Source organism: Brassica napus, chromosome C5, assembly GCF_020379485.1.
Source record: "Brassica napus cultivar Da-Ae chromosome C5, Da-Ae, whole genome shotgun sequence".
Classification (NCBI taxonomy): domain Eukaryota; kingdom Viridiplantae; phylum Streptophyta; class Magnoliopsida; order Brassicales; family Brassicaceae; genus Brassica; species Brassica napus.
Genome location: NC_063448.1, coordinates 2,769,332 through 2,797,095, shown reverse-complemented (window position 1 = coordinate 2,797,095; position 27,764 = coordinate 2,769,332). Strand labels below are relative to the sequence as shown.

The 27,764-nt window shown below is 36.2% G+C and overlaps 6 protein-coding genes, 1 long non-coding RNA gene and 3 pseudogenes across 11 annotated transcripts; 7 read left to right on the top strand and 3 right to left on the bottom strand.

Annotated features, from left to right (window-relative positions):
• The first annotated feature begins 4,447 nt into the window (after positions 1–4,447).
• On the top strand, positions 4,448–6,427 carry LOC125587418 (protein phosphatase 2C 3-like). Its single transcript, XM_048757861.1, has 3 exons — positions 4,448–5,100; positions 5,183–5,494; positions 5,589–6,427. The coding sequence occupies exons 1-3, from the start codon at positions 4,630–4,632 to the stop codon at positions 6,096–6,098; spliced, it is 1,293 nt and encodes a 430-aa protein (XP_048613818.1). The 5' UTR covers positions 4,448–4,629; the 3' UTR covers positions 6,099–6,427.
• A 578-nt stretch (positions 6,428–7,005) lies between these two features.
• LOC106402219 (methylsterol monooxygenase 2-2-like) lies at positions 7,006–9,667 on the bottom strand. The gene is made up of 7 exons (XM_048757864.1): positions 9,435–9,667; positions 8,685–8,822; positions 8,233–8,378; positions 7,930–8,049; positions 7,624–7,836; positions 7,449–7,529; positions 7,006–7,359 (listed from the first exon to the last, which is right to left on the bottom strand). Exons 1-7 carry the CDS (start codon positions 9,453–9,455, stop codon positions 7,287–7,289), a joined length of 792 nt encoding a protein of 263 aa, XP_048613821.1. The 5' UTR covers positions 9,456–9,667; the 3' UTR covers positions 7,006–7,286.
• LOC106402218 (ras-related protein RABA2b-like) lies at positions 8,684–11,080 on the bottom strand. Of its 2 annotated transcripts, none has more exons than XM_048757862.1 (4): positions 10,902–11,080; positions 10,616–10,817; positions 9,435–10,533; positions 8,684–8,822 (listed from the first exon to the last, which is right to left on the bottom strand). In XM_048757862.1, exons 1-3 carry the CDS (start codon positions 11,063–11,065, stop codon positions 10,048–10,050), a joined length of 852 nt encoding a protein of 283 aa, XP_048613819.1. In that variant the 5' UTR covers positions 11,066–11,080; the 3' UTR covers positions 8,684–8,822; positions 9,435–10,047. The 2 variants fall into 2 exon arrangements, with proteins under 2 accessions (XP_048613819.1, XP_048613820.1); XM_048757863.1 differs by having other exon boundaries at positions 10,937–11,075.
• A 646-nt stretch (positions 11,081–11,726) lies between these two features.
• Positions 11,727–12,534, top strand: LOC106399966 (two-component response regulator ARR9-like). Its single transcript, XM_013840396.3, has 2 exons — positions 11,727–11,893; positions 11,971–12,534. The coding sequence occupies exons 1-2, from the start codon at positions 11,859–11,861 to the stop codon at positions 12,323–12,325; spliced, it is 390 nt and encodes a 129-aa protein (XP_013695850.1). The 5' UTR covers positions 11,727–11,858; the 3' UTR covers positions 12,326–12,534.
• Positions 12,535–12,785: 251 nt separating this feature from the next.
• LOC125587416 lies at positions 12,786–14,953 on the top strand (annotated as a pseudogene).
• On the top strand, positions 14,742–15,696 carry LOC125575505 (annotated as a pseudogene).
• Positions 15,697–15,928: 232 nt separating this feature from the next.
• Positions 15,929–17,358, top strand: LOC106400146 (neutral ceramidase 1-like). Its single transcript, XM_048756666.1, has 6 exons — positions 15,929–16,000; positions 16,087–16,212; positions 16,264–16,354; positions 16,441–16,610; positions 16,690–16,984; positions 17,099–17,358. Exons 1-6 carry the CDS (start codon positions 15,929–15,931, stop codon positions 17,356–17,358), a joined length of 1,014 nt encoding a protein of 337 aa, XP_048612623.1.
• Positions 17,359–17,521: 163 nt separating this feature from the next.
• On the bottom strand, positions 17,522–18,541 carry LOC125587417 (annotated as a pseudogene).
• Positions 18,542–21,270: 2,729 nt separating this feature from the next.
• On the top strand, positions 21,271–23,132 carry LOC106388450. The gene is made up of 3 exons (XR_007323693.1): positions 21,271–21,658; positions 22,263–22,789; positions 22,895–23,132. It is a non-coding gene; the product is annotated as an uncharacterized LOC106388450 (long non-coding RNA).
• A 2,286-nt stretch (positions 23,133–25,418) lies between these two features.
• LOC106397634 (serine/arginine-rich splicing factor SR45a) lies at positions 25,419–27,658 on the top strand. Of its 4 annotated transcripts, none has more exons than XR_001279774.3 (7): positions 25,419–25,569; positions 25,643–25,743; positions 25,838–25,946; positions 26,076–26,225; positions 26,360–26,433; positions 26,597–26,660; positions 26,743–26,921. XR_001279774.3 is itself a non-coding variant. In XM_022702790.2 (7 exons), exons 2-7 carry the CDS (start codon positions 25,643–25,645, stop codon positions 27,463–27,465), a joined length of 1,083 nt encoding a protein of 360 aa, XP_022558511.2. In that variant the 5' UTR covers positions 25,419–25,569; the 3' UTR covers positions 27,466–27,658. The 4 variants fall into 4 exon arrangements, 2 of the variants coding, with proteins under 2 accessions (XP_022558511.2, XP_013693705.2); XR_001279773.3 differs by having other exon boundaries at positions 26,357–26,433; XM_022702790.2 differs by lacking the exon at positions 26,360–26,433 and adding an exon at positions 27,276–27,658 and having other exon boundaries at positions 26,743–27,211.
• Positions 27,659–27,764: the final 106 nt, after the last annotated feature.

The window sequence follows — 27,764 nt, the reverse complement described above, 5'->3', positions numbered from 1 at the left end:
CAGCCTACAAGGCTCTTGGCTAAATAATTCCCAAGAACGCTTAAACCGACGACAACCGTAAGAACGTTATTAACTGAGTGAAACACATCTACCAGCTGGTTCCATAAACTTGTTCAGTCGTGATAATGCAAAATACAGGAATACAAATATTAAGATGTGCATCATTAAATATTTCAACGAGCCATCAATACATTTTGTTAATCCAAGAATGTATGCGCTTGTCTTTTATTTAGAAAATGATTTGGACTAAAGTTTTTTTGGTTTTTTTTAATATTCACCTAGGTTGATATTAATATTATTATCTTCTTGAAACATATAGTATACGGTATACCTCTAAGATGAGAGCTAACGTGTCTCATGTAATCTAAGTTTAATTAGTTCTCAGTATAAAAATTATTTAAGTGGAAGGTCACAAAACTAACATCCCCATTTCCGGATTCATTTTAATTAGTTAGGATTGAAAAAGATGACCTAATTTAGCTCAAATCAAGGTTAACTACAATGAGATTTAACGTAATGAAATTCTTTTAAACAAAATACTATCTCCGTTTTCGAAAATAAAAAAAAATTATTTCACAGAAATATATTTTCTATATTGTTAAGTTCTTTTTTATATTTTTGAAAAACATTAATTGAAAATATTTGAATTAATTAAATTTCACTGGTGTAAAATTATTGAAAAGTATATAATAAAATAAAAAATAAATTAAATTATAAACATTTATTAAATTTTGAATAAACGTGTGCATGCTTTAGCGTTTTGTTGATTATACCTTTCATCTTTAGGGAGACGCACAGAGACAATTCGGACAAGAAGAAGATAGAAAAATAAGGTCTTCGAGAGAGAAAGAAAATAGTGGACCACGATCGTGGCGCGAAAGGAACTTCCTCTTTCCGCTCTGTTCCATTCTCATTGGACCACGTATATCTCATACCTGATACTGATGCTTACGTGGTGCATTTTAAGCAGCGTAGTGACAAGATCAACGGTCAAGATTAATCTATTTAGGCACAAGACCGATACGTCACGTCGGTAGAGTAAAGATTTTTTAAAGGCAGATGGGGAGAAAAATCTATACTATACTAAAAGCAATATATAGTGAGCAAATAGCATGTCCACGTCAGATTAAAAATTTAACCAATCAGATTATAAGCTTTTGCCACGTAAGCAACAAATTGACTATGTTGGGTTTTGCGTTTTTTCTTTTAATGTGTCGTGTTATACGATCGGGCCATAAAGCCCATCAACTTTGAGAGACAGATATCTGAAACCTCGCCGACCTGACCTCCCCTTTCTCATTTCTTCGAACCCTAATTTTCTAGATCGCTACCTCTCCATCTTCTCCTCTTTAATGATACCCTTAATAACTCAAACGTTTCAAAACCTCCACCACTGTCGTTGCTATACATATTGGATCGTCAAGCCAGGATTGGAACATCTCAAATCTCATTTTCTCAACTGCTGTTTCTTCTCAGTCAGCCGTTCTTCATGCCACCTTCGACGATCTCCGCCTTGGTTGGTCTTGGCCGCCTCCTCCGCATCACCCCCATTCCGACTTTTTTCTCCCTGCAAGTTATTACCAGTTTACCACTCCATCCAATAGTGTTTTCCAGCGATGCTCTCGCTTCCCCAGCTGTGGTTAATCACACCACGTTCGATGATCTTCGTCTTTAGATGTTTGGGTTGCGCGGCTCCGTATTAACAAGTAAGTCCAATATTCATGATTCCAGTTTCACCGAGGTTATGTGTATTTAATCATCCAGCTTTGTGTATTAAATCATCCAGATCTGTCGTTGTCAAAGCTTGAAATCATGTAATTTAGGATCCCATCTGTCTCACTTTTGTAAGTTTTTGTAATAAAAGATTTGAAAAAGTGATATATTTACGTCTGATTTGTAGTAAGTAATTTGAAAAGTGTTATTTGTCATATGATTTGTAGTAAATAGTTTCATATATTGATCCTCACTAATGTGATTTGGCAGATTGCAGAGCAACATAGTCTTATGATTCTCGACCAGTTTGAATGTTTCTTTGAAGGTCTCTTAGACGCTGATGCTAATAACTCTTGCGTTTGTTGTGTCTTAATGTATTTTTTTGAGTACAAACAATCATGGCATACTTTATGACCCAATTTTGTTGATTGACTGATAGAGAGGTTGAAGCTTCTCTCCGGTGAGGAGAAGGACCCACACTCTGTCACCACCAAGCGGTTATGGGAGGAGGAATCAAAGTCAAGCCTTAAATGAAGTAGATATTGAGGTCGTAGAAGGAACTTCCTGGCAAGCGTTTTGATTTGCAATCTACGGCATGATTGCAGGTTTATATTTGACATATATTTAATTCCCTTCAGCCATTTTCTCTAAGCATAGTTAAGCCTGAGGTTCTTTTATATTTAGAAACAATTTTAGATAGTTAATGTATGTCCCAGACTTCTCTCGATATGTTTGGTCAGATGAGTGTTTGTTTTATGATAAATTTAAGGGAAAGGTATGAGATGAATTTTTTTTTGGTCATCTAAATTATTAAAGTTTGAACGGGTGATTTAACCACAGCTCCAAAAATGAAGCAAGGCCGAATAACAACATATGCCCAGAAACAAGATTTAGCTTTTATATGAAATTGCAGTTCCTTTGTATAGGTGACTACAACTCCAATATGTTTTCATTTTTTCTGGCATTTGGAAAATTCTATTTCTCCTTATTTCAGGAGGTCATTTGAGTAGCTCAGTCAGACATTTAAATAACAGTTTTTCACTAAATTTATAAGGTATATACATTTGTTTCTTTGTGCATGATATAGCTAAATAACCACATTGAGAATAACCACAGAAGTAGAGTATTAAAAACAAACAAACCCCGCAGTAACCAATTATTTACTTAGATACTGGTGGGACTAGCACCATACCAATCATCGTCTATTCTCCTATAGAAAAACCTTCAATGGCCTACCAATAACAGCTACGTTATCTCCCTTCTTTATTAAACTTCTTAACACTAACTTTATTATTGCATAAAGAGAAATCACAAACCCAACACAATCAAAACACCAATAACTTAAATCTTAAAATAAGCAACTTACAAATTAAAATCGACCAGTTCTCTTTTTTTGCTAACCATTCAAATAAAACCAGAAAATAAATATTCCATACCAATCAGCTCAACTCAAACTCAAGGGTTAATCAACAATTTAAGTCTGCAGCAACACAAATCCACGCCTGATTTAACAAAGCCAATGCCTTCAGATAGTTTGTTTTAACAGGTTATATGCTTATTTTTATTTTGACATCAGGTATTGATATTATTTATTGCTCAACAAGATTCCATAATGTTCTTCCTTAATGCTACACTAAGTAGAATCCGTAACCACTTCTGATGAATAATACTCTATCTGTTTCAAAATATATGTTCTTGAAAAATATTTTCTTTCAAAAAGATATATTTTTATACTTCCAATGTATTATTTTGTCTACTAATAATGAAAATAGTGAATTTAAAAATATCAATTGTATTTTTAAAGTCTCATTGTTTAGAAATATATGAGATATAAAGTTACAAAAACTATGCATTAATAACTAAGTTTTAAAGTGTTTTAAAGTAATAATAATTTCTGACAAAACATACAGTAATAATAATATTTCATATAATTTTCAGTGTATTTAACACATACCCCAGTTTTAAAAGTTGTTTAATTTAAAGCAATGAGTATTTAAATTAGCTTTACTTATTATAATTGTAAAAAATAAATTACAGTAGTAAGAAAATATATTATGAAAGATTAAATTACATATAAAAACATATAGTAATAATAATTGCTGGCATATAATATAGTAATAATAAATGCTGACAAAACATATAGTAATAATAATATTTCATAGAATTTTCAGTGTATTTAACACATACACCATTTTTAAAAGTTGTTTAATTTAAATCAGTGAGTATTTAAATTAGCTTGACTTATTATAATTATGAAAAATAAATTCTAATTGTATGAAAATGTATTATAAAAGACTAAATTACATATAAAAACATAAATATGATATAACTATAAATAAAACATAACAAAGAAACATGTGATTTGGAGATTAATAATATATTTTCTTATTAACCTAAATATGTATAAAAATATATTTTGGATAATAACTACGATTTATTAAATTCTTTATTCATTTCATATTTGTTCACCATTTCATACATAGTTTAGATAGTAAAAATATTGTAAGTTTTACTCATTTCTAACTCAATTTACTCTTTATATTTTTATAACATATCAGTAATATATTGTATATAGATATTTAATACAATATTATTTGAATAAATCCGGGCGTAGCCCGGACAAAATCTCTAGTCAAAGTTAAAAAGTGAAATTGAAAAAAGAATTTTAAAATATTTATGAAGCGGTAGGCGCGTGGGTGTATAAATGACCCCTACCTTGTAACGTGTAACGATGATATTTATTCAATCAATTGCATGCTATCTTAACACAATTTACACAACACAACCATTCGACTTCTGTAATAAAAAGAAAACTATCTGAGAGAGATTTTTCATTTTTTCTCGGAAATTAATATTTGACGATCAACAATCTAGTGCGAAGACGATCCGAGAGTTATTTTTTCTATTGATTCTGTGATGACGGATATTTGTTACGAGGACGAAGCGTCGTGGTCTAGCCGGAGGAGGAGGATCGGAGTTCACCGATGCAGGATATCTCCGTCAGAGATGCATCAGACTGCGGCTGCGGCGGTGGAAGATAAAGAGGTGGTTTATAAGCGTAATAAACAGGAGGAGAACGATATTGTGAACTGTGCATCACCACCTTCTCGGAGCTCACCTGATTCAGAAGCGGGCGAGAGTGTATTACTTGATGTGGACGTTACGAGAGATGACGTTGACGCTGGTGTTATCGCAGTTATTCCGTCTAAGAAAACGGTAAGAGAGACGGATCCGAGGCCTAGATACGGCGCCGCATCGGTGTGCGGTAGGAGAAGAGATATGGAGGATGCGGTTGCGATTCATCCGTCGTTTGTTAGGAAGCAAACAGAGTTTTCTCGAGCAAAATGGCACTATTTTGGAGTATATGACGGCCATGGCTGCTCTCATGTACGACGTCGTTTATACACTTTTTTTTTTAATGTTTTCGCTTTGAATTCAAATTTCATCTTATACGACGTCGTTCTCTTAGGTCGCGACGAGATGTAAAGAGAGGCTTCACGAGATAGTGCAAGAGGAAGCTCTCTCCGAAAAGAAAGAAGAATGGCGTAAGATGATGGAGCGTAGCTTCACGCGCATGGACAATGAGGTTGTTTGTTGGGGCGAAACCGTGATGAGCGCTAACTGCAGGTGCGAGCTTCAAACGCCAGACTGCGACGCTGTGGGATCCACCGCTGTTGTCTCCGTCGTTACGCCGGAGAAGATCATTGTAGCGAACTGCGGCGATTCGAGAGCAGTTCTCTGTCGGAATGGAAAACCAGTTCCTCTATCCACAGATCATAAGGTCAGCCTCACACTCGAGAGAAGTCTTTCTTAAATATTTTTTATTTTTTTTATTTTGTGGTTTTAACTTTTGGTTTTACGTTCGAGATAAACAGCCGGATCGTCCAGATGAGTTGGATCGGATCCAGAAAGCAGGAGGGAGAGTGATATATTGGGATGGTCCGAGAGTCTTAGGCGTGTTAGCCATGTCACGAGCCATAGGAGATAACTACTTGAAACCGTACGTGAGTTCGGAGCCGGAAGTTACCGTGACCGACCGCACCGAAGAAGATGAGTTTCTGATTCTAGCCAGCGATGGATTATGGGACGTGGTAACAAACGAGGCAGCATGTGCGATGGTGCACATGTACCTTAGCAAAAGAGGTGGCCGTGGAAGGCGGAGAGAGACTCCGGAATGTATTGAAGGGAAAGATGAGGAGGAGAAGGTGGTGCCGGTGGTGGGGTCAAAGAAGAGCGGGAAGAAAGGAGAGATCGCGGACAAAGCATGTACGGAGGCGTCAGTGTTGCTGACGAAGCTGGCGTTGGCTAAGCATAGCAGTGACAACGTAAGCGTCGTGGTCGTTGATCTCAGAAGAAGAAAAAAGAGACACGTTGCTGGACACTAATCTCATCACTCTACCGTCATTGTTTTAAAAATATGATTCTTTTGTTTTTTTTTTCATTGGGTTAACTAAGTGGTGGAGGTTTCACTGGGACGAAGGCATCTCAGATCATCTCCCAACCCTAAAGGAAAAAAAGCATTAGTTGAAAAAAAAATCTCGGTTTATCGAAACCGGTTAAACCGGGTGTGGTTGGGTTGTTTTGTTCTGGACCATTGTTTTTGCTTTTTTAGTTGTGTGTAATGGACAAACAAAAAAGGAAGATGGGTTATGTGTCACCGTCTGGATGGAATGAGTTCAGAATTCAATAAATGAAAGGCATGTACATATTTGTTTTTGCTTGCTTTTAGACTAACCCATTCATTCGGCAATGCGTGGTGAGCTTTCAGACAACAACGGGAATTTTCTTTTGTTGATAGAGACTTTAGTTTTGGTCTTTGCAATCTGGTGGGGCTTTTTGTGTAGAAGATATTCAAAATCTCACGGAAAGGAATAGAGAAAGAAGAATAATTGGGTAGAGAGTTGGGACGTGTCACAATGGTAAACTTAGAAAACCCTGCACCACAAGAAAGGACGTGACCCACCAAGGACCACCGATGCACATATATCATATGCACATTTTATACGTGTCGGTGTTGGTTAATATTTGATTGTTCTATGATTCTATCTAAAAGTGTTTGGTCTAATACATGATTACTGATCAGATCTAAAATTATGTACCTGTCAAACGAAGTTACAAGCTACTTTTATCCAGTGAATCTATGTGTGAAATGGCTAGGGCCGAATACAAAACCCATGATATCTCAGACCAAAACTTGTGGGGCTGATTGATTTTGCTTTGAATTCCAACATATCCCAGAAAATCGATATAAGCATTTAATAGTCAGTCCAGGAAAACGAAAGAGTGGCGATATTAATCAACAAATCAAATTAGATGACTCATATCAAATGCTTAAAAAGCCCAACACAAATGCCTGCTAATGTACCAAATGTATTTTGCCATTGCCACATTTGTAGCATTTCTAAACACATAATAAACTAAGACGCAGAAACAACAGCAGCAGCAGCAGCAAGCAGCATGGAAGTAAAATAAAAGGAGAAAACGAGGCTGCGGAATAAGACCTTCACTGAGATGCAAACAGAAACTAGCAAATCCGCAATTCTATCGACAAATGTTATCCAAGCTTAGCGATTTCACGTTTGTTTCAAGTCACTGTTTTCTTTAAGAGACTTCAGTCTTCTGTAGCCCTTATCGGTACCAAAGATCCTGATAAAACACCAACACGAATTGTTAAAATCTCTTTTATTTTTCAAAAAAAAAAAAACAAAGAGATTAGTGATAGCTCAGGGGTTTACCAGTCCATATACACAAAAGTTGAAGAGTAGTTTCCAGACTTTGTGTAGAGGAGGCGGTGATGGTAATCATGGAAGTCAGCACTGTAACCAAATTATCGAATTTTACGTTAATTACAATCTACTATAGCTTTTAGATTCAAGAGAGCTGGCTAGGTGTGTGTGTTTGTGATCTTACCCTCCATAGAGAGGAAGAAAATTTGAGAGGCTCCATGGGAAATGATAGCCGCAATGTGCTTCAACAGTCTCAAGAACTCTCAACACCATCCATAACCAGAGAGTAATTAGGTGGGGTCCGGTGAGAGCTGGCCCGACTATGGTAGCAAATCCCAGGAACAGAATCTCAGCGGGGTGAGCATACTCTGACGTCAAACCGAACGGTGTGGCGTATCTGGGGTATCATAAAAGGGTATCATAAAAGGGTTGCTCTTTCAGAATCTATCTAAGTACTAATCATTTTGCAAGATGGACATTACAAACTTACTCATGATGAACACTGTGGACGGTCTTGTACAGCCATTTTGTATGCAAAATCCGATGACCCCAATAGAAAACAAAATCCTCAATGATGAAGTAGAATAATATCTGGGCAGAGACTTCTTTCCTGCAAGACCATCACCAAAGAGGGTCTTATAAAACTCTGATCAAACATACGCTCAGGTTCTTTCATGATGCTCAACACTGACAGTTTTCATTTATTTGTTTTTGAATTGCCAATAGGAAGAGTTTATAACATGAGAACCCAAAGGAACAAAAAGGCTTTAAGCACTAAAGAACCTGGTAATACCAGGACGGTAGAGGAAAACTGCTTCGCATTCCCATGGCTCTGAAAACAGGATAGGAGGCCATCATGAGGGGCAAGTTTACGCAGAAATGATAAAGCAACAAGCGAGTTATACATTTTTCTTGGGCTGCAGGTGTGTTGTTTTTTGCCTGCATTTGTTGATCATAGAAAATTAAGAGAAGCTGAGTAAATAGACCAGATAACTTGTATTTGCTTTCATAACAAATAGATTTTAACTTTTATCAGTGAACACAACCAGGCAACCATTGCCTTAAACAACCAGTCATGGTTTGGGAATTGGAAGAAACAAAAAAAAAAAAAAAAAAAAAAACAATTTTACAAGTGACTGATTACTTGGTGATTAACCTTTACAGAATCCTATTGAAACGATCACGCAAAGCAAATACAGAGGAGGACCACTGAGAGCAAATGAGAATAAAGAAGAGAGAGTTAACCTGAATCTTGTACTTGGTGAGAAAGCCTTGCCTTTCAAGATAAATGAAAGGGAGTCCTGATAAGAAAAACACACTTTCATGGAGGAGAAAACTCCCAATGCATGCCAGTTGAAAGTCGCTAAAATGTGTCACGAGGTACTGCAACAAAAAGGATCAGCGACAGATTTTGATTGCCACAATTCGCGCGCCAAAAAAAAAAAAAAAAAAACTTGTGATGGTAACAAAAGAAGGTACTGATATCACCATTTTAGTCACTCTTATCTATAAAAACATATATCATTAAGTAAAAGGGAATCTTCTATGAAACACAATTGCTCAATTAGTACGTGTTTTACTGATCCACTGTTAGGCACATAGACACCAGAACTATACAGTAACTAGAAGAACAGTGCTGCTCGATTCTTCTACTAGAAAGGACCAAATGAAATCACACCAAGACGTTAATCCATCTGAACAGAGAGAGACTCGATTATCATTCACTCGTCCAAATTCACACCCTAAACCCGTCTAAGCTCCCAAAACACACAAACGGAAGCTGGAAAAATCGATCATACTTTCGCTACATGATTTGGCACAGTCAAATTCAGATCTAACACATAACTCCAATTTACACGGGCAAAACAATCAAATAGCCCCGGATCACAACAAGGAAAAATGAAAAATCACAATGTGGTCAAGTGAAAGACGGAGTAAACAAAGAGGAAATCGCCTCATGAGGACATCGATTGAGAGTAGAATGGAGATGAGTACCTGCCAGACGAGGGAAGCCATTGATGGATCTAGAGAGAGAGAAAGATGGGGAAGATGTAGAGCAAGAAAGAGGTGTGATGTGAGAGTGTCCACGAGTGAAACAAACAACAGACTGTCACGGAACGCAAAAAAAAACAAAACAACAAATCTGGAGCGAGTCTGATATTTCTTTTGTATTCCACCTAACTTTTTATTTTTTACCTTTTTGACCCGTAACTCGTAAATTTAAATTCACACGGAGCCCCTCGTGCGCATCGCCCTCTCCCTCATTTTTTTAGTGGTCCCCATATTTTTATTTTATTCCTTTTGTTGTCGGTACATTTTAAGATGTTCAGAGATTTTCTCCTCGCTTGTTTTAAGAAACTCTTGCCTCTTATGTGAAACAATCAAAGCTAGCCAAGAGCTAATACTGTGGAATATGACCACAGTTTCAGTACAGCTAAACAAGCTTCAATCTGTAACATAAAACCAAAAAATAAAATAGAACTGGGAAGCAAAAAGGCATATGCTATACTCGCTGAAATTAAAGCCAATAACCAAAAAAAAAAAAAAAAGGTAAAATAACAAAAGAGAGATTCTTGAAATCAAACGTGTGATTGATTAGTCATTACTACTAGGTAGAGCAGCATCCTTTACTCTTAGCCACAGACGAATCCGTTATGTTAATGGCAGTACCTTGCCCCGGAACCTGAAGATTACCCGCAGCTTCTTGCGCCGCCAAGGCCTTCTTGCTTATGATATGATAAATCTCCGACAAAATAGTCTGAAACGCTTTCTCGATGTTACTCGCTTCCAAAGCAGACGTCTCCAGAAACGACAAACCTTCCTTCTCAGCCAGAGACCGACCATCTTCGTCGGCAACGGATCTCAGGTGGTTTAGATCTGATTTGTTCCCAGCCATCATGATCACAATGTTGGAATCGGCGTGGTCCCTGAGCTCGCGCAGCCACCTCAGGACGTTCTCGAAGGTCTGTCTCTTGGTGATGTCGTAGACGAGGAGAGCACCGACGGCTCCTCTGTAGTACGCGCTCGTGATGGCTCGGTAACGCTCTTGCCCTGCCGTATCCCAAATCTGAGCCTTCACTGTTTTGCCTTCGACCTATAAAAACAGATACACGTAAGCATGAGCAAGATTAGATCTCGAGGTGATAGATCTAAAGACACGATTGATGATCTATCACCTGGAGAGTCCTGGTGGCGAATTCAACGCCGATGGTGGATTTGGACTCGAGGCAGAACTCGTTTCGGGTGAATCTGGAGAGGATGTTGGATTTGCCGACACCGGAGTCGCCGATGAGGACGATCTTGAACAAGTAATCGTACTCATGGTCTATTCGATTCGCCATTTGTCTTCCCTCTCGAATCCTAGCGCGTCCGATCAACCTGTGCATACATAATACACACATCACATATACGGTCAAACAAGGGAGAGTGGAGGTTATGCGAATCAACGGTGCAAATCGATACCATAGAAAAATCGAAGGACGAACTAGAATTTTTACCCTTTGAGAACAAGCTGAAAGGATCGATAATGGAATTTTTTTTTTTTTTTGTTGTTGTGTGTTTCCCTTTCTGTTTCCTCTTTGTCTCTCCTCTTCCGTATACAGTGCCATGAAAACGGAAACACCCATTTATTTAGATTTTTTTTCTTTTAATTTTGGAATTGATCTTTCTTTTTTCTTTTTAAACCACAAAATAAATAATGTCATTAATCTGAGTAGGCCTAGACATTTTTTAACTCAACCCAAAATACCGACCTTAACCTGAACCGAAAAAACCGAAACCGAATCCGAACTGTTTACAGAAATATCCGAATGAGACTTATGAGATTACTACTTTGGACTTTGGTTATAACCCGAACCGAACCGAAATCCGAATTAGGATCCGAAGATATCCAAAATTAGTTAAATATGTTAATGTTTTTATATATATTAAGGTGATTTAGATATTTTAGAGTATTCAAAATATTTTTATAGTTTGTTTTATTTGTTATTTTGAATACTTTTTAGTTAATTTAGATAGTTTAACTAATTTTTAATTAGATTTGTAAATAATTTATATATTTTGAAAAAAAATTGGTCAATTTTCGAGGTTTTTAAAAATATATTTTTGTACAATTTTAAACATTGGTTAAATCCGATCCGAACCGAACCCGATCCGATAATTAGTAAAAACCGAATGGTACTTATGAGCATAACACCGAAAATCCAAAAATCCGAATCACCCGGACTTAGTCTCTGGATCACTTTTCCTTATATATAATCAAGAAAGTGAGAATGTCAATATGTGAGATGTATTTTTTGAACATTTTTCCTCTGTTGTCATTTGTTTACTACTAGTTGATGTGTACAGTCCATTGATAGTATCATTTGTTTTACAATTTTACAGGAATCAGCAGCATTTAAGAGCATACCAGTAGTAACCATGTCCTCTGAGAACGTTCCTGCAAGGATCAGCAGGTAAAGATCAATGAAAGATTTGAGTTTAATGAGCTTATGTTGTGCGACTCTTTTATGTTTCTTAATCACGAAAACAGATGTTTGGAAGAAGGAGCTGAAGAGTTTTTCTTGAAACCAGTAAGATTGGCTGATCTCAACAACCTGAAATCTCATATGATGAAAACAAAGTTGAAAAACCAGAAGTTGGAAGAGATTGAAAAACCTTCAAATGGAACCGCAGCAGTTGAACCAGAGATTAAAAATTCAACAGAAATGGAAATCAAAATCTTGCCTCTACCATCAGAACTAGAACCGAAACAAGTGCATCTGCAACAAGTACAAGTACAACAAGAGGAGCTAGCATTGAGTAACAACAAGAGGAAGACAATGGAAGAAGGGCTCTCAACAGATAGACCACGTCCTAGGTTAGAGGGCATGGCAACCGCTGTCTGATTTTATCCCCCCTGATTGGTTAAGATTAGTGCTTTAACTTAAAAAATAAAACTAAACCATGATTGATTAAGATTAGTGCTTTAGGAAAGATTAAAGCTAAAATACTAAGTTAAAGCTCAACCAATCATTACCAATATAAACTAGTTTTATGGTCACGTGATTGATTGGACCCTACAAAAAATATTACTAATTCTGTTTGATAATAAGCTTTTTTTTCCTGTTATACAAAAAAAAAAATATGATTTTACAATTCCAATGCAAATTATACTTATTTTCTGCTAAAAATTAATTGCAAACTGCATTGGTTTTATAAATAATTTTATTTATATCAAATACTATTAGTCAAAAAGATGTAATTAATAACAATTTATATATATTTCCGCTACTTTTTTAGTCTGTGTGAAATGTGTCAAAGTGACCATTATTCAGAAAAGGATGGAGTAGTACATTTTAGGTTTCACGTTTATATAGTCAATTTTTGCAGCATAGTACAATAATGTTTTATTAGTAAGAAGATGAACCATTTTGATTTTCAAGATACAGTCTGTTACTAATGCTAATAATGATGTTTCTTAATGAATTAAGGTATTGCCAAGTGGTTTATGATGGAGCTACTATCTCTAGCCAGATTATGGACTAGTTTCTTCTACATATCGACACTGCTTTTATTGCTCACTAGTGAGCAGTTTACTCTCACTATGAGTATTTGATTGGAATGGGAAGCTATGACATCACTAGCCTCGCCGCTGATGTCAACATGATGGGCTACGCTAACATGGAGCAAGTCGCTTCCGGTATTCACTTCAGGCTCCGCGCTCGGACTTTCATTGTCTCTGAGCCTGAAGGGAAGCGGGTTGTGTTTGTTAACATTGACGCTTGTATGGCTTATAAGATCGAATATGTATTAGAAGGTGGAGTGATGATGCTGTCTTTTGTAGATATGGGGATCTGTATATTGAAAAGAATGTTGGCATCAGTGGTATTCACACCCATGCCGGTCCTGGCGGTTATCTTCAGTATGTTGTGTATATAGTTACATCACTTGGCTATGTTCGTCAGTCATTTGATGCCCTTGTCGATGGAATTGAGAACAGTATCATCCAAGCTCATGAAAACCTTCGTCCTGGTTCAGTTTTTATCAATAAAGGTTAGGTTAGGACTGATGATAACACTGTGCTCTAGCAAACTTTTTTTCGGTTTTCTGGTAGATTGATTATTGCTAGAATACAAGTTTTTTTTCTAGTTGCTTTATGTTTTATGAATTTAAAGTTACAAATTTTATGTTACTCGTCGCCTAGATATATACATCTTTATATAATATACTAAGGCCGACCCGTCCTACGGGCGGGATGAAATTTAAAAAACAATTTAAACAGTTAAAATGAATGTTTAATATAAATTTGTATCATATAAAAATATACATATTAGTTAAATATTGTACATGTTAATGTATTTGAATACTAAATATACTATGAAGCTACCAATATTTGCTTTGATTAGGGATATTTGTTTGCTTTGATTACTGTTGAATGAACTATGTAAATTAAATTGGTTGGTAAGCTGTTAGTACAAAACTATATGTCATGTCTTAGGATTTTTGCTCTTATACCATCTTTCTTTTGAGATTGGGACGTTCATCAGGTTTAGTTGTACGTGGTGGTTGTTGTTTTGATTAAGTTATTTAAAGTAGTTTTATTTTCATTGTTATATACATGCAAGTTTCCTTTTTCTTTATTTGGCCAAATATTGGAAATTATAAATATACCATGCCACTAAAAATATTTATATGTATATATAATTTTTTTAAAAATATTATTCAATGTTTATTCCACCCTGATTAGGACAATAAGTTGAATATATCTTACACCACAAATCATAAATATTCTCAGTCTTATACATTTTGTTCTTCAAGTTATTGTTACTTTTATTTTCTTTTATACATTTCTCTTAATATTTATGTATGCATCCATAATATTTTTTAAAAAGGATTTTTCATTAACTAATGTATTTATTGTAGTTTTAAATATATTATAGTTTTCGTGCACTTGATTAAATTTTTTTGGCATTGGTGGTATTTGAAGTGGTTGAGAAACTGAATGAATATTTACTTTCATAAAGTTTTTGGTGTATGTTTAAAAATAAAAATTTGTAAAGGCTTTTAAATCATATGAATATAATATTCAACACACTATTATTGACTGTTCATATACTTAAAATTTTGACGTAGGAAATTGCAAATTTACTGAACTCATAGATTCGTTGCTACTTTATAAATTATCACAGGATGAGATACATAGGGTAAAGATTGCTTTGATGATAATATATCGTCCATATTGTAATGTGTGTGTGTTTTTTTTTATCTACTATGTATTAAGAAATAATTAACACATTCAATAATATTAAAGAGTAAAAAGCCATGTCAATTGTTCATAGTATAAACTCAAAGTTAAACTCAATCCCAACCAAAGAAATAAAACTCAAAGACACGTGTCGGTCAGTCAGAGAGTGAATTTCCACGTGGATAGCTTAAGAGAGAAGCAAATATATTTTTATATATATAGATATACGTGATGGTTCTAAAACCGGTTTTGCTCGTTTAGCTAATTAAACTTAGCTTGTAGGTGAACTCTTGGATGCTGGTGTAAACCGCAGCCCAAGTGCATATCTTTACAATCCTTCAGAAGAAAGGAGCAAACACAAGTACAATGTTGATAAAGAAATGACTCTTTTGAAGTTTGTGGATGGTCAGTGGGGTCCAGTAGGTAGTTTCAATTGGTTTGCTACTCATGGAACTTCCATGAGCCGAACAAACTCTTTGATCAGTGGAGACAACAAGGGCGCTGCAGCAAGGTTTATGGAGGATTGGTTTGAACAGGATACTGCTGAAAGATCCTACTCTGAAGAGTTTGTTTCAGATGCGATACCTAGAAGGGTTTCAAGCGTGATCGAGAATCTTCAGGACAGCCGTAAGTTCACAACGTTTTTAAAACAAAGGGACATTGTTTGTCTAAAGATAGAACAAGGAAAGAGAATCTTCAGGACAGCCGTAAGTTCACAACGTTTTACTAGAGCTTGCATCTTACTTTGAGGCACAACCTGGTAGGCCTGTAACTAGAATCTCAAGTTCTGCAAGGCGGGTGAGGAGTGCTCTGAGGATGGCGGACAGGCCTGGCTTTGTTTCTGCTTTCTGACAAACTAACTGTGGTGATGTTAGCCCAAATGTGCTTGGAGCCTTTTGCTTAGACACTGGTCTTCCTTGTGACTTCAATCACAGTACATGTGGTGGGAGAAACGAGCTGTGCTATGGGCGTGGACCAGGGTATATTCACCTGTCTTTTTTTTCTGTCGTCTTACAAGATTGGATAGCATAAATTAATTGTGCCTGTGTTGATTTATTACTGCAGATATCCTGATGAATTTGAGAGTACACGTATAATTGGCGAGAGACAATTCAAGATGGCTTTGGATCTTTTCAGCAAAGCATCTGAACAGCTACGAGGGAAGGTTGATAACCGCCAGGTTTACGTTGATTTTTCACAGCTTAATGTGACACTTCGTAAGAAAGATGAAAACTCATAAGTTGTGAAAACATGTCATGCGGCAATGGGCTTTGCTTTTGCCGCTGGAACCACAGATGAACCTGGAGCATTTGATTTTACACAAGGAGATGATAAGGTATCCATCCAGTCTAAGTCATAAATATATCATCCAGTAAGTAAATTTTGTTTCCATTTCTCAAGTCCACCATTTGCATAAATCAGGGGAACCCTTTCTGGAGGATGGTGAGAAACGTTCTTAAACCACCTCACAGGGAACAAATGGAATCTCACTACCCAAAACCCATCTTGCTTGACACTGGGGAAATGACAAAGCCATATGAATGGGCTGTAAGTAGTTTAGAATTGTGAACTTCCATGAGTCTTGTTTACGTTTTTAAGACTACTCTAACTTTGTCATTGGTTCCAGCCCTCAATTCTTCATTGCAAATACTATGTATTGGACAACTTTTCATTCTCAGTGTCCCTGGAGGTAGTGGAGAATCTTCAGATTGTCACACTTCGAGATCATGACTAATGGTGTGATGTTTAATATTACATTTCTTTCTTTCTTGTCAGAATTCACAACTATGGCTGGAAGGCGACTCCGCGATGCAGTCAAGAGACATCTTCAAAGCAGTGGTAATATAGAAATGAGCGGTGAGATTCACATTGTGATAGCTGGATTGGGTAATGGTTACTCACAATATGTGACAACCTTTGAGGAATACCAAGCGCAAAGATACGAGGTAAAAGCTTATCAGACAGTGAACAAACAGCTCCTTGTTCCTCTTAATCTGTATCTGATGCAATGGTTACATTTGTTAGGGCGCATCTACATTATTTGGCCCGCACACCCTGAGTGGGTACATTCAAGAGTTCAAGAAGCTCTCCAAATCTCTCGTCCTTGATAGGCCTGTTCAACCGGGGCCTCAACCGCCGGATCTCCTAGACAAGCAAGTGAGCTTCCTCACACCAGTCGTGGTGGACACAACTCCTGCCGGAGACAGTTTTGGAGATGTGATCTCGGATGTTCCCAAAAACTTGTCCTTGAAGAGAGGAAATGACCTGGTGACTGTTGTATTCCAGTCAGCTTGCCCTAGAAACGATCTACTGACAGAAGGTACCCTCACAGCAAATGTCTCATGCTTATGACTGATCCTTAGTCATATATAATTTCAAAATAAGTGACCTGGTCATTTTCTATTGTTAACATGAGATGCTATGTTTATGGCAGGTACGTTTGCACTGGTGGAGAGACTAGAACGGGATGACAAGACTTGGACCCCAGTTTATGACGACGATGACTTATGTTTGAGGTTCAAGTGGTCGAGGCCTAAGAAGTTGAGCTCTCGGAGTGAAGCCACAGTGGAATGGAGAGGTCCTGAGTCTGCATCACGAGGGGTGTACAGGATCACCCATTTTGGTGCTGCAAAGAGTCTATTTGGGTCAGTCCAGCATTTCACAGGTTCTTCTAGTGTTTTCGCTGTAACATAAACAAGTAGATGAAGTATAGAGTTGTATACTTGTATTGTAAAAAAGGCCTACATGAATGCACTGATGTTGAGAAGTATATTAGTGTTGATATATACTAAGTTGATAAATTTAGTTGAATCCAATACACTTTTTCTTGTTTGTTGATGAGTCATTGGAGTTGCAATAATTTTGCCAAACTTTTGTTATCATAAAACATAAAGTCAAGAAAAACAACTGATTCTAGAGGTGCATACAACGGAAACACACAATGACAGCATAAAGTAGAAGCTGTTGGGATACAAACGGAGTCTTAGGCCTTGGTGTCATCTTTGTCTTCTTCAATCTTAGGAGCCAAGTAGTAACCCATCTCAGCCACCTTATACTCCACCACAACTGGCAGCTCAGACGATAAGCTGATTGTCACTGTGTCCGACAACGGAGTTGCCTTTGTGAATGAATTCATGTACCTCAACGCAAACGAGAGTGACACTGGCTCGTTCATCTCTATCACAATTGCATCTTCTGGCTGCAAACACACCTCAATTCAGTTATATGTAAAAAAAATAAAATTAGACATACCTTGTCACACAGTTGTGTTCTGTCTTAACACAATGTTAGCTGTCCCAATGTCACCAGCAGTAGAAAACTTAACCCCTTCTTTAGTCACAGAGATCACAACTGAAAACAATACCATCAAGTAAGTATATCAGTCTCTCTATAGACTCAAAGACCATCACAGAGAGCAATGAGAGTGTGTACCAACCAGTGTCACCAATGGTACTGAGATCTTTGCAAATCCTTGAGAACTCACTTGACGGTATCCTCACAATGGAATGGTACTCAGCATCAGGTATTCCCAAATGTTCACTGTCTATATCCATCAGCTTCATCTCAAAATCAACAATCTTGTCTTGCGCTGTAAATAATAATTGCCGAGATTCATCCCCATGGAGAGGTTCCTGTCGCACATGTAGTGCTCGAAGCCTTCGGATCTGAGCAGGAGAGAGACGAGCGCCACGTGGCTGGAATCCATGGCTTGGAGGGAGAAGCCGGTGCTGGAGCAGTAGAAGTTCGCATCGTTCACCAGGTCCTTGACCGATTCGAGAACCTTCTTTAGCAGAGAGCCCTGAACAAGACGTAGCTCCAACATTGTCGTCTAGGGTTTATGGAAAAGAGAGCATTGATTCGGTTCAGGAGAGAGTCCTTTGTTTTATAGGCTTTTTTTGCTTTTCTGGCGGGAGATCTCGATTCTAAGACATTTGCTTCCCGCCAATTATGAAAAGGGTTTGATTTGTAATTATATAAAGGGTTTTCTGCAAAAAAAAAACTTCAATGTGTTTTTTTTTTTGCAAATTAATACGCGAACTCAAAAACACACGGGTCAACCCTCCAAGTGCCAGTTAAACCGCAATATAACCCTCGGCCGTATATATGTGTATTTGACTGTGTATAATTTTAACATTTTTCAATACTACGTCGTTTTGACACTAAATTTTTAATGAAAAAAATTTGTTGAACCCCACTTTCATAGTGCATTTACGCAAGCTCCCATGTCCAAGAGAAGAAGAAGAAACAAAGTCATTTCGGAATGAATTTTTAGAAATCTATATAATTGCGTTTGTTAAGTAAACAAATATATTTGTTGGCCGAGATGGTTATATAGCATGCACATGGTGTTTAAGGTTCAAGTTTCAAACCCCGAGTTCAACAATTTTTTTTCATTAAAAAATTAGCACCAAAACGACTTAGTATTGAAAAATGTTAAAATTATACACAGTCAAATACACATATATACGGCCGAGGGTTATATTGCGGTTTGACTGGCACTTGGAGGGTTGACCCGTAAGTTTTTGAGTTCGCGGATTAATTTGCAAAACAAAACTACATTGAGGGTTTTTTTGCAGAAAACCCTTATATAAACAAGAGACAATTTGATGAATATACATAATTTATATCAATATTAGGTAACTACCTTAATGACATCTAAAACAATAATCTCTGTAACACAATGAACATAAATTGACAACTTTGCCCCTGCCCCAACATTCATCATCTTTCTCTCCTTCTATCGTGATTTTCTATGTCTGTCATATATTTCTTCTTTCTCTTTCTAATAATTTTCTTTTCAATATACAGATTACTATTCAACCTTATTTAAAGTAAAATTTTCTCCCCAAATCCAGAGCCGATTTTCTAATCAACTCCTTAATCGTCGTCTACTCCGTTTCCAACATAAATTTTACACTAATCTCCTCCTCTTCAACTCGTACTCGTCACCATGGCATCAAGAAAGTGTTTCCAAATTATGAATTTTCCATCGATGAATAGGAATTGCGATTCGTTACAGAATTTTAGTGAATATATAATTTACAAAAGAGAGAAAAACCAAGTAGCAAACTTGACTGTTTATTATTGTATGTTAACAGAAACCGTTTAATCCTAAGCTTTAACATAAAATATTATAGGAATTGTTAGTAGATAACTTGTTTAATATAAACATATACTTATCATATAATGAAAATCAATCTTATCATATTTATATATGATACAATAATTGTTAGCCGTAAATAATATATAAGTTAAATATATATTGATTTAGTTAGCCGATAACTTATTTTGTAACATTTAACAAACCATGTATCAGCTAACAATATATACTTTTAACATCATACCAACCATTTTAAAAAGTGATAACATGTTTTATAACAGCTAAATAAACATATATCAGCTAATGAAAATATTTTGTAGAAATTTACAAACCATGCATCATATAACGCATCTATTTTTAAGCAAAATTTGTTAACAATAATGATAGAAGTTAGCAAGGTCAATTTTTTGTAGCATCAACCAAATCACGTATCAGCTATCAATAACTATTTTTTAGCATTTTATCGACTATTTTTTAAAAAATAACATGTTTTGTAACATCTAATCAAACATGTATTAGCTAATGACAACATATTGTATAAAAATTTACAAACCATTTATCATAATAACATCAACTAATTTGTAACAAATAAATTTTACGTAAAGTTTTAACAACTAACTAAACATGTATATGCTTACAAGACTTAATATGTAGCATCTAATCAAATATTTATCAGTTAATAGAAATCTAGATGTTGTATAGTGATTACAAATACTTGTAATTGAAATGTGAGATTAAGGTCATTGTTATCAATCTTGGGAAGAACCCACTCTTTCTTAATGATAAGGTCCATCATTACGGCCCTGTGCATTTACCAAGATGTGAATCAAATAGATCTCTCCTTTATGTACCATGGATTTGCTTAAAACCTTCATATCATGGTTGACTTCGAGAAAAAACGATGGAGATTCTACGGTAGTCGAATTAATCAAGAGAATAGTACTCGCTGGATCCAGACATTGTTGAAAGAATTACACTTAGATGATATTGGATTTACATCGGTGGAAATCGAAAACAAATGAAGAGGAAGATTGTAGAAATCAAAAAATGTATTTAAGAATTTTAAGAAAATAGAAGAAAGATAAAGAAAGAGAGATGAAATTATACAATAAAGATAAAAAAAGGGAGATGAAATTATTGTTCAGACAATGGATTTCGAAGAAGAGACACGAGAGAGAGAAAAGAGATATAATTTGGGCAGGGACATTAGTGGGATATTGAAAGAACTACAGTGTAAAAGATAGTGATAGGGTATTTTCTTTATTTTGGATTATTGTGTGCATTCACACCCTAAATCTATATATATATAAAATTGTTGGTGTCTCTCCTGTGTGTCCACGTGGAAACTCCTTTCCTATAGAGACGACACGTGTCCGTCTTCTATGAAACGCATCACTTCATTTATGTTGTATTTATTTGGGCTTATAACGGTTAGGCTTATTTCTATTGTTATTTTGGGCTGATGAATTTATATGTTTAATGCTGTCCGATGGCCCATGAAAGAAAACCCTAACTCATATGAAGTAGAAAAAAATTTGGGGTCGGACACTCCTCTTCTTTGAGAGGCGAGTTGGCGACGAGAGGCGAGTTGGCGACGCCTGAGCATCTTCCTAATCTCTGAAACAGTTTGAGATGTGACTTTTTCTTCAAGCCACCTCTCCCACTACGTAACATTTAATTTTCTCTACCACTACCTTCTATGAATTTCAGTGATCAATCCTATAAATAGTGACAATAAATTCCCCAAATTTCATTGCCTCACACAATTCCTTCATATTGCTAAAAAAAAGCGTCTTCACCACAAATAATCATCACACAATTGCTTCCTGGACAAGAATAAGCTTAAACAGCTGGAATGGTTACTTCCCACCCCCTACTATCCGATGTGAAAAGGTTGGCCTTCTCATCTTCCCTATTATTTTCCATTTAAAAATTGTGGTCACTGATTATCTTCACCCTAAATATTTGGTTAGCTATATGCAACAACGTACATATTTAGATTCAAGAATTCTCCAGAAGAAATTCGTGTTTGCCGTAGTGTAACCCTATAGGAAAAGTTAGAGATGCAGTACTGTACTGAACACATAATTTTCCGTTCTTTGTAGGATTGATACGTCTAGAAATCTAAATGAGTTTTTCAGAGAACACCATTTACGAAAATGGAACCCATGGACTGAATGTGGGACTTATAGACTGAGTCAATCATATAACGTAACAAAATGTTTTATAGTTATTGGACCTTTTGTTTGAGAGTGAAAATCGATGATGAAAGATGAGATAATGTTGATGTCAAAGAAGTTTAATCTAAGTTGCAGCATCCACATCTCTGTTTTTATTTATTCCTTTTGTTCTGTTATCTCTTATCTGTCTCAAATCTAAATCATATTTAAAAAGATTCTAACTTTACGAGACTGTCTTCTGCTTTTAACTAATGTGTACTCTTTTAGCTCCTCTCTGTATACATTTTGTGAATAAACACGTTTACCATTGCTTTCAGGAAGTGGAAGATGATTCCTTACGCTGCTGGTGTCATTGTCCCTCTAGCTTTAACCCTTTTGGTCCGCAAACGCTAAGAAAGACGAGAAACGAGGACGTCGGTGGAGAGCCAGGTCATACCGTTAGGAACCACCGGTTCAAAGATCCCGTCAGCTCTCACTGGGAAGACATCTCCACTCTCCCAGAGCTCTTCGAGATCTCGTGCAAGAACCACAGCTACAGGTTTTCCCTCGGGACCAGGAGGCTGATCGCTAGAGAGGTCGAGACTAGCAAAGACGGGAAAGTGTTTGAGAAACTTCATTTGGTGATTATGAGTGCAAGACATTCGGGCAGACGCTTGAAGCTGTGTGTAGTTTTGCTTCTGGTTTGGTTCAGATTGGACACAAATCGGAGGAACGTGTCGCCATTTTTGCGGATATGAGAGAAGAGTGGTTCATTCCGTTACAGGGTTGCTTCAGGCGCAACGTCACTGTGGTTACTATCTATTCATCTTTGGGAGAGGAAGCTCTTTGTCACTCGCTCAATGAGGTTAGCTTCTTTGCTTCTCTTCTCTGTTTGGCCATTTAAGTTAATTTAAATGGAATACATTATATTTGACCAAGCTGTGTTATCTTTTTTACATTTCTTTTGCAGATATGTTGATTGTGTTCACGGCAACCCACAAACAAGAAATAGAGAGTTACATCGTTTCTACAGAAGGAGCACTCTCCATTTTTTTATCTCTCTTACAGTACGAAGCGGCTAAGAAAAAACACACCGTTAATAAATAAATCAGGATATTGTGATCATCCTTATATAATCAGTCTCCTCTGTTGTTGTATATTTTCGCAAGAGTTATTATGTTGAAATTTATTACAAGAAGTTTGTGTTCTCTCTCCATGTTATGAGCTTCCTACTGGTTTTAAGGTATATTGTTATCACATTTTAGGTGAAGCCCAAAGTTGAAGCTGAATCATCGGTTAACAGAATCTGTTGTAATGGTAAAGTGGTTAAATTGTACTCCTAAACAAAAGTATAGATCGGAAACAGAACTAGATGGAGAGATATCTTTGAACAAGACATTAAGCTTAATGCTTGGCTCCGAACCAGCGTTCAAGAGAGCTCGAGACAATTAAAAAATAATTGCGGTGTTCAACAACATGCAAGAAAAAAACAGTTTCTATATGTCTTCATCATCTTTATTGTTTAGTTGAATATTTTTTAGTTCCATAAAATAAAAAAATTATTTAAAATATAAAATTAACTACATTGAATTTTTTTAACAATATCATAATTCATTTATAAAAACAAAAAATAAATAAATTAAAAAACTGTTAAAAATAAATAAACAAATAGAAAAAAACAAAGCTATTTACTTAATAAAAAATAAACAAAACCGCGTTTTAAAAGTCATAGATTACATCAAAGGTATTTTCTTTACAGCTATGCAACAACCTTTAAAAAATTGGAATATTTGAACTATAAATTACTTAATATACATGTAAGTGTTAATTTATAATAAAAAGAAAACAAAATAGATTTAGACTTTCAAAATTTGAATCAACTATTCTATATCAAACATGAACTGTAACAAAATGCAATCATATAATGCCCAAACCAAACTTGCACATTATAATCATCAGAATCAAATTCCCACTCTTGAGAGCTCAAATAAGAGCAACTCACAACTAACCAACCAATCATATATAGATTCTTAATTATAAAAAAACATACAACAAAAACGATCATCTACACCTCTGTAATATGTTATACGCTGCAATCTATTAATATTCTTACACACACCCTAACATTATGTAAAACCATAAACGCTATTACATACTGTTTTTACAAAAGCTTACATAAAACACACGCAAACAAAAAATACAATTATATAGTTACATACATCACACATCATGTTTACCAATTTCATTTTACTTACTTTTTACTTACTTCTCTTGCAATTTGATCAAACAATCTTTTTAACCTTTCCCACTCAACAATTTAGCTAAAAGAATTGATTTCTTCGGTCAGCCTGATAAAATAACTTCGGTACTCTATCAAACGAAAATTATATAGCCGTAAAGGTTTCTCTTATGATCCATGGGTTCAACAAGGTTTCTCTATTGTGTTTGACTTTGATCGATTTAATTAATAATGCTCAAGATTTAAATTTAGAGAAGTGTTAAAAGTATTATAACACTATAAAAATTTCAACTCTGAATCAAATCAGCGATTATACTGAATATGCTCACATATCGTTTTTAGTTATATAACTAAAATTTGATGTAGACAACACTGATTGTTTAACATAATCACACTCATAACTAAATGAAAATAAAAGAAAATTTACACATAAATTATATCACTGATAAAAACTAATACATCATACGGGTAGCGCAGACCACCATAGGTAAACAAAATTTTCAACACCCAATTTCTTTCTCTATAACTATAACTTTCAAAATTTCCCATCAAAATCACTTAAATGGTGCAAGTGTTTAAGGCATAAAGTTGTAAGCTAGAAAAAACCGGTGAATATACACACTTTCTTGAAGATTGATTTAAGAAGATAGGCTAAAAAAGATCATATAAACTCCACTCAACAAGTTTTTATATTTAGTTATATCTTTATTAGCCAGTCCGTTTACGTTTCCAAATAGTACTTAAACTATTCGTCTACACAAGAAATATCACACATTGCATTGTTCAATAAATAATATTTCCTCACATACATTATAGAATTCTTAATGGTAACTAAATATCTGACTCTCAAAAGTGTTGCAACAGTTCTAATAATAACTTTCTCATTTTAAATAAATTGCAACATCATCAAGCGACTAATACAAAATCACCACACCATTGTAAACTACTACAAATGGAATTATCTTTTATCATAAGTAATATTTTTGGATCAAAACTCTAAGTGCTAACTTAAAATTAGTTTTTAAACAAGAAGATAAACATTGTTCGGCATAATAAAATAGTTTTTATTATAACTTCCCGCCCGTAGGGCGGGCCGACCCTAGTTCTCTATAAACAAAGGGTTAACTTCGCATTATTGGTGAAAGTTTGGGGTTTGTTTTTGCAATATTTCCTTATTTGGGCCGCTGTGAGAATTAAAAAGCCTTATAAAGATGGGCCGGGCGCCAGAACGAAATATGTAATGGAGTTTAACAAACTCCATCGCGTCCGACTCTCCCGAAGCTTCTTCTGATTCCTCCTTTTAAAATACGGAAGCGTGAAGTTCATTCATATTCATCCCGTCTAAGTGCAGAGAGTTCTCGAACATTCATCCTTCTTCTGTTGAGCTTTGCTGCGTTACTTTCAATGTGAGTATTCTGTCTTCGACGTTTTTATCTACGATACAATTTTTTTATTTTGGATTATCTTTTCCTTTTGTAGATGTCTTACTCAAGGAGGTCAAGATACTCTCCATCACTATCCCCTTATGACAAGCGTCGTGGAAGGTCTGTGTCAAGGTCTCTCTCTAGAAGCCGCTCCAGGTAGCTTGAACCTTTTTTTTTTTAGTGAATATGTTTTTTTCTGTTTTGCTGCTTTTGAATTCAATCATGTCTCAACCTCTTTATATTGTATTAGGAGTGCCTCAAGCGATGCAGAGAACCCTGGTAACAGTTTATACGTGACCGGATTGTCTCACCGGGTGACAGAAAGAGATCTTGAGGATCATTTCTCCGAAGAAGGAAAGGTATTTTGATTTTCGAAAATAAATATTTGTCTGTTGTGGCTCACTATTGCGTCAAGTTTGAAGATCTTTTTCACGATAGGGATTTGTTTGTTCATGTTTTAACCTTCGTGAGCTTTTATTTTTTGCTAGGTAACTGATGTTCACCTTGTCCTAGATCCACGGACTAGAGAGCCTCGTGGTTTTGGTTTTATCTCCATGGAAACTGTTGGGGATGCTAACCGCTGCATCAGACATCTTGATCACTCTGTTCTCATGGGCCGCGTCATTACAGTTGAGAAGGTAAAATAAAATGAATATGATCTTTACCCCCAAAGATGATATATATGCATGTAATGGGCAATGTGATATTTTTTATTTTCTGGTTAAAATATAAGTGTTTGCTTGTTTCCACTTTAAAATTTCTATGGCAGCAGGTCTGCTGTTTGTAGCAGCAGCAGCGCTTCACCAAATAGCAAACGTTGCAACAGTTCAAACACACACTGTTGGGGTTGATTTCCTCTCTTTTTTGAACAACTTAATGTGCCTTTGGTTTGTAGCTTCGATGTTAGAAATGCTGTTTCTGTTGTGTTTTCCTTTTTTTTTTTTTTCTCTTTACAAATACTTTCTTATTTTGATTGATGGAATTTATGATGTCTCTGTGTTATGTTCAGGCAAGACGTCGTAGAGGACGTACCCCGACTCCAGGAAAGTACTTGGGTCTGAGAGCCGCTCGAGGTATGACATATCAGTAGCATTGGATTAATTAACTTCCCTTACTGATCTCGGCCCTTTATTGTTTTGCTTGTTTCTTTTACAGGACGACATCGGTCCCCTAGCTACTCTCCACGAAGGTCTATTAGCTATTCTCGTAGCCGCAGTCGAAGCTACTCATCTGATCGTAGCAGATCTTATACCCCTAGCCATCGGAGGAGCAGGAGATCATTGTCCAACTCACCCTACTATAGGCGTGGCAGATCTTACTCTTATTCGAGATCTCCATCACCTGATGATCGTTACTACAGGAGACGTGACAGATCAGAGTCACCTTACTACAGACGGCGGTACAGGTACAGGTCCAGGTCCAGGTCATACTCGCCTGACTACAGAGCACGGGACAGATCATACTCCCCTTACTACAGGAGGCGGTATAGGTCTAGGTCCAGGTCATACTCGCCTGACTACAGAACACGTGACAGATCATACTCACCTTACTACAGGGGAAGAGACCGGTCCTATTCGCCTTATTACAGAGGGAGTTACTCACCTGAAAGTCGTTACCATACAAGGTATGGCAGGTCAATATATAAAAAGGTTGTAGCAGGAACTGAGACTTGTGGTAACTCAAAACAGAAGTGAATGCAGGTACAGGTCGGTGTCGAGAAGCGTAAGCCCTGTGAGGAGAAGCAGATCACGGAGCTTATCACCTAAGAAGGGAAGGAAAGTGAGCAGGAGGAGCAAGTCTCACAGGCGGGACAGCCGATCTTCCATGAACCATTCGAGGAGCGCAAGATCAAGCACCTCTCGATCAGTCAGCCCGTAATAGAGTTCTTCCAGTTCTGATTTTACTTTAATGTTGACATAATCACGTTGCGTGTGTTGTAATAAATAGTTAAGGTGATTCTCTATTTACTTGGGAATTGATGACAGAATAGTGTCCGTATGTTACGAACTTATGATGGTTTGGTGAATTGGTGTTGGTATTGTATTAATCAGATCACAATCTTCTTGTAAAATCAGTTTCTTGTCTTCTCAAGTCGCATGAGTATCATTTTCTTTGTTACAACTCGCAGACTACCTTGTTCCACTTTTTATATTCGACGATCACTATTGCATTGGATT

Coding starts and splice junctions, on each gene's coding strand:
- LOC125587418 (XM_048757861.1), top strand. CDS start 4,630: ATGACGGATATTTGTTACGAGGACGAAGCGTCGTGGTCTAGCCGGAGG. Junction 5,101..5,182: donor ACGGCCATGGCTGCTCTCAT/GTACGACGTCGT, acceptor TCGTTCTCTTAG/GTCGCGACGAGATGTAAAGA. Junction 5,495..5,588: donor CTCTATCCACAGATCATAAG/GTCAGCCTCACA, acceptor CGAGATAAACAG/CCGGATCGTCCAGATGAGTT.
- LOC106402219 (XM_048757864.1), bottom strand. CDS start 9,455: ATGGCTTCCCTCGTCTGGCAG. Junction 8,379..8,684: donor TCACCAAGTACAAGATTCAG/GTTAACTCTCTC, acceptor CAACAAATGCAG/GCAAAAAACAACACACCTGC. Junction 8,050..8,232: donor AGTTTTCCTCTACCGTCCTG/GTATTACCAGGT, acceptor ATGGTCTTGCAG/GAAAGAAGTCTCTGCCCAGA.
- LOC106402218 (XM_048757862.1), bottom strand. CDS start 11,065: ATGGGTGTTTCCGTTTTCATGGCACTGTATACGGAAGAGGAGAGACAA. Junction 10,818..10,901: donor CGTCCTTCGATTTTTCTATG/GTATCGATTTGC, acceptor ATGTATGCACAG/GTTGATCGGACGCGCTAGGA. Junction 10,534..10,615: donor TCGCCACCAGGACTCTCCAG/GTGATAGATCAT, acceptor CTGTTTTTATAG/GTCGAAGGCAAAACAGTGAA.
- LOC106399966 (XM_013840396.3), top strand. CDS start 11,859: ATGTCCTCTGAGAACGTTCCTGCAAGGATCAGCAG. Junction 11,894..11,970: donor GTTCCTGCAAGGATCAGCAG/GTAAAGATCAAT, acceptor TCACGAAAACAG/ATGTTTGGAAGAAGGAGCTG.
- LOC106400146 (XM_048756666.1), top strand. CDS start 15,929: ATGGGCTTTGCTTTTGCCGCTGGAACCACAGATGAACCTGGAGCATTT. Junction 16,001..16,086: donor TTACACAAGGAGATGATAAG/GTATCCATCCAG, acceptor TGCATAAATCAG/GGGAACCCTTTCTGGAGGAT. Junction 16,355..16,440: donor CATTCTCAGTGTCCCTGGAG/GTAGTGGAGAAT, acceptor CTTTCTTGTCAG/AATTCACAACTATGGCTGGA.
- LOC106397634 (XM_022702790.2), top strand. CDS start 25,643: ATGTCTTACTCAAGGAGGTCAAGATACTCTCCATCACTATCCCCTTAT. Junction 26,226..26,596: donor GCGTCATTACAGTTGAGAAG/GTAAAATAAAAT, acceptor TGTTATGTTCAG/GCAAGACGTCGTAGAGGACG. Junction 26,661..26,742: donor GGGTCTGAGAGCCGCTCGAG/GTATGACATATC, acceptor TTTCTTTTACAG/GACGACATCGGTCCCCTAGC.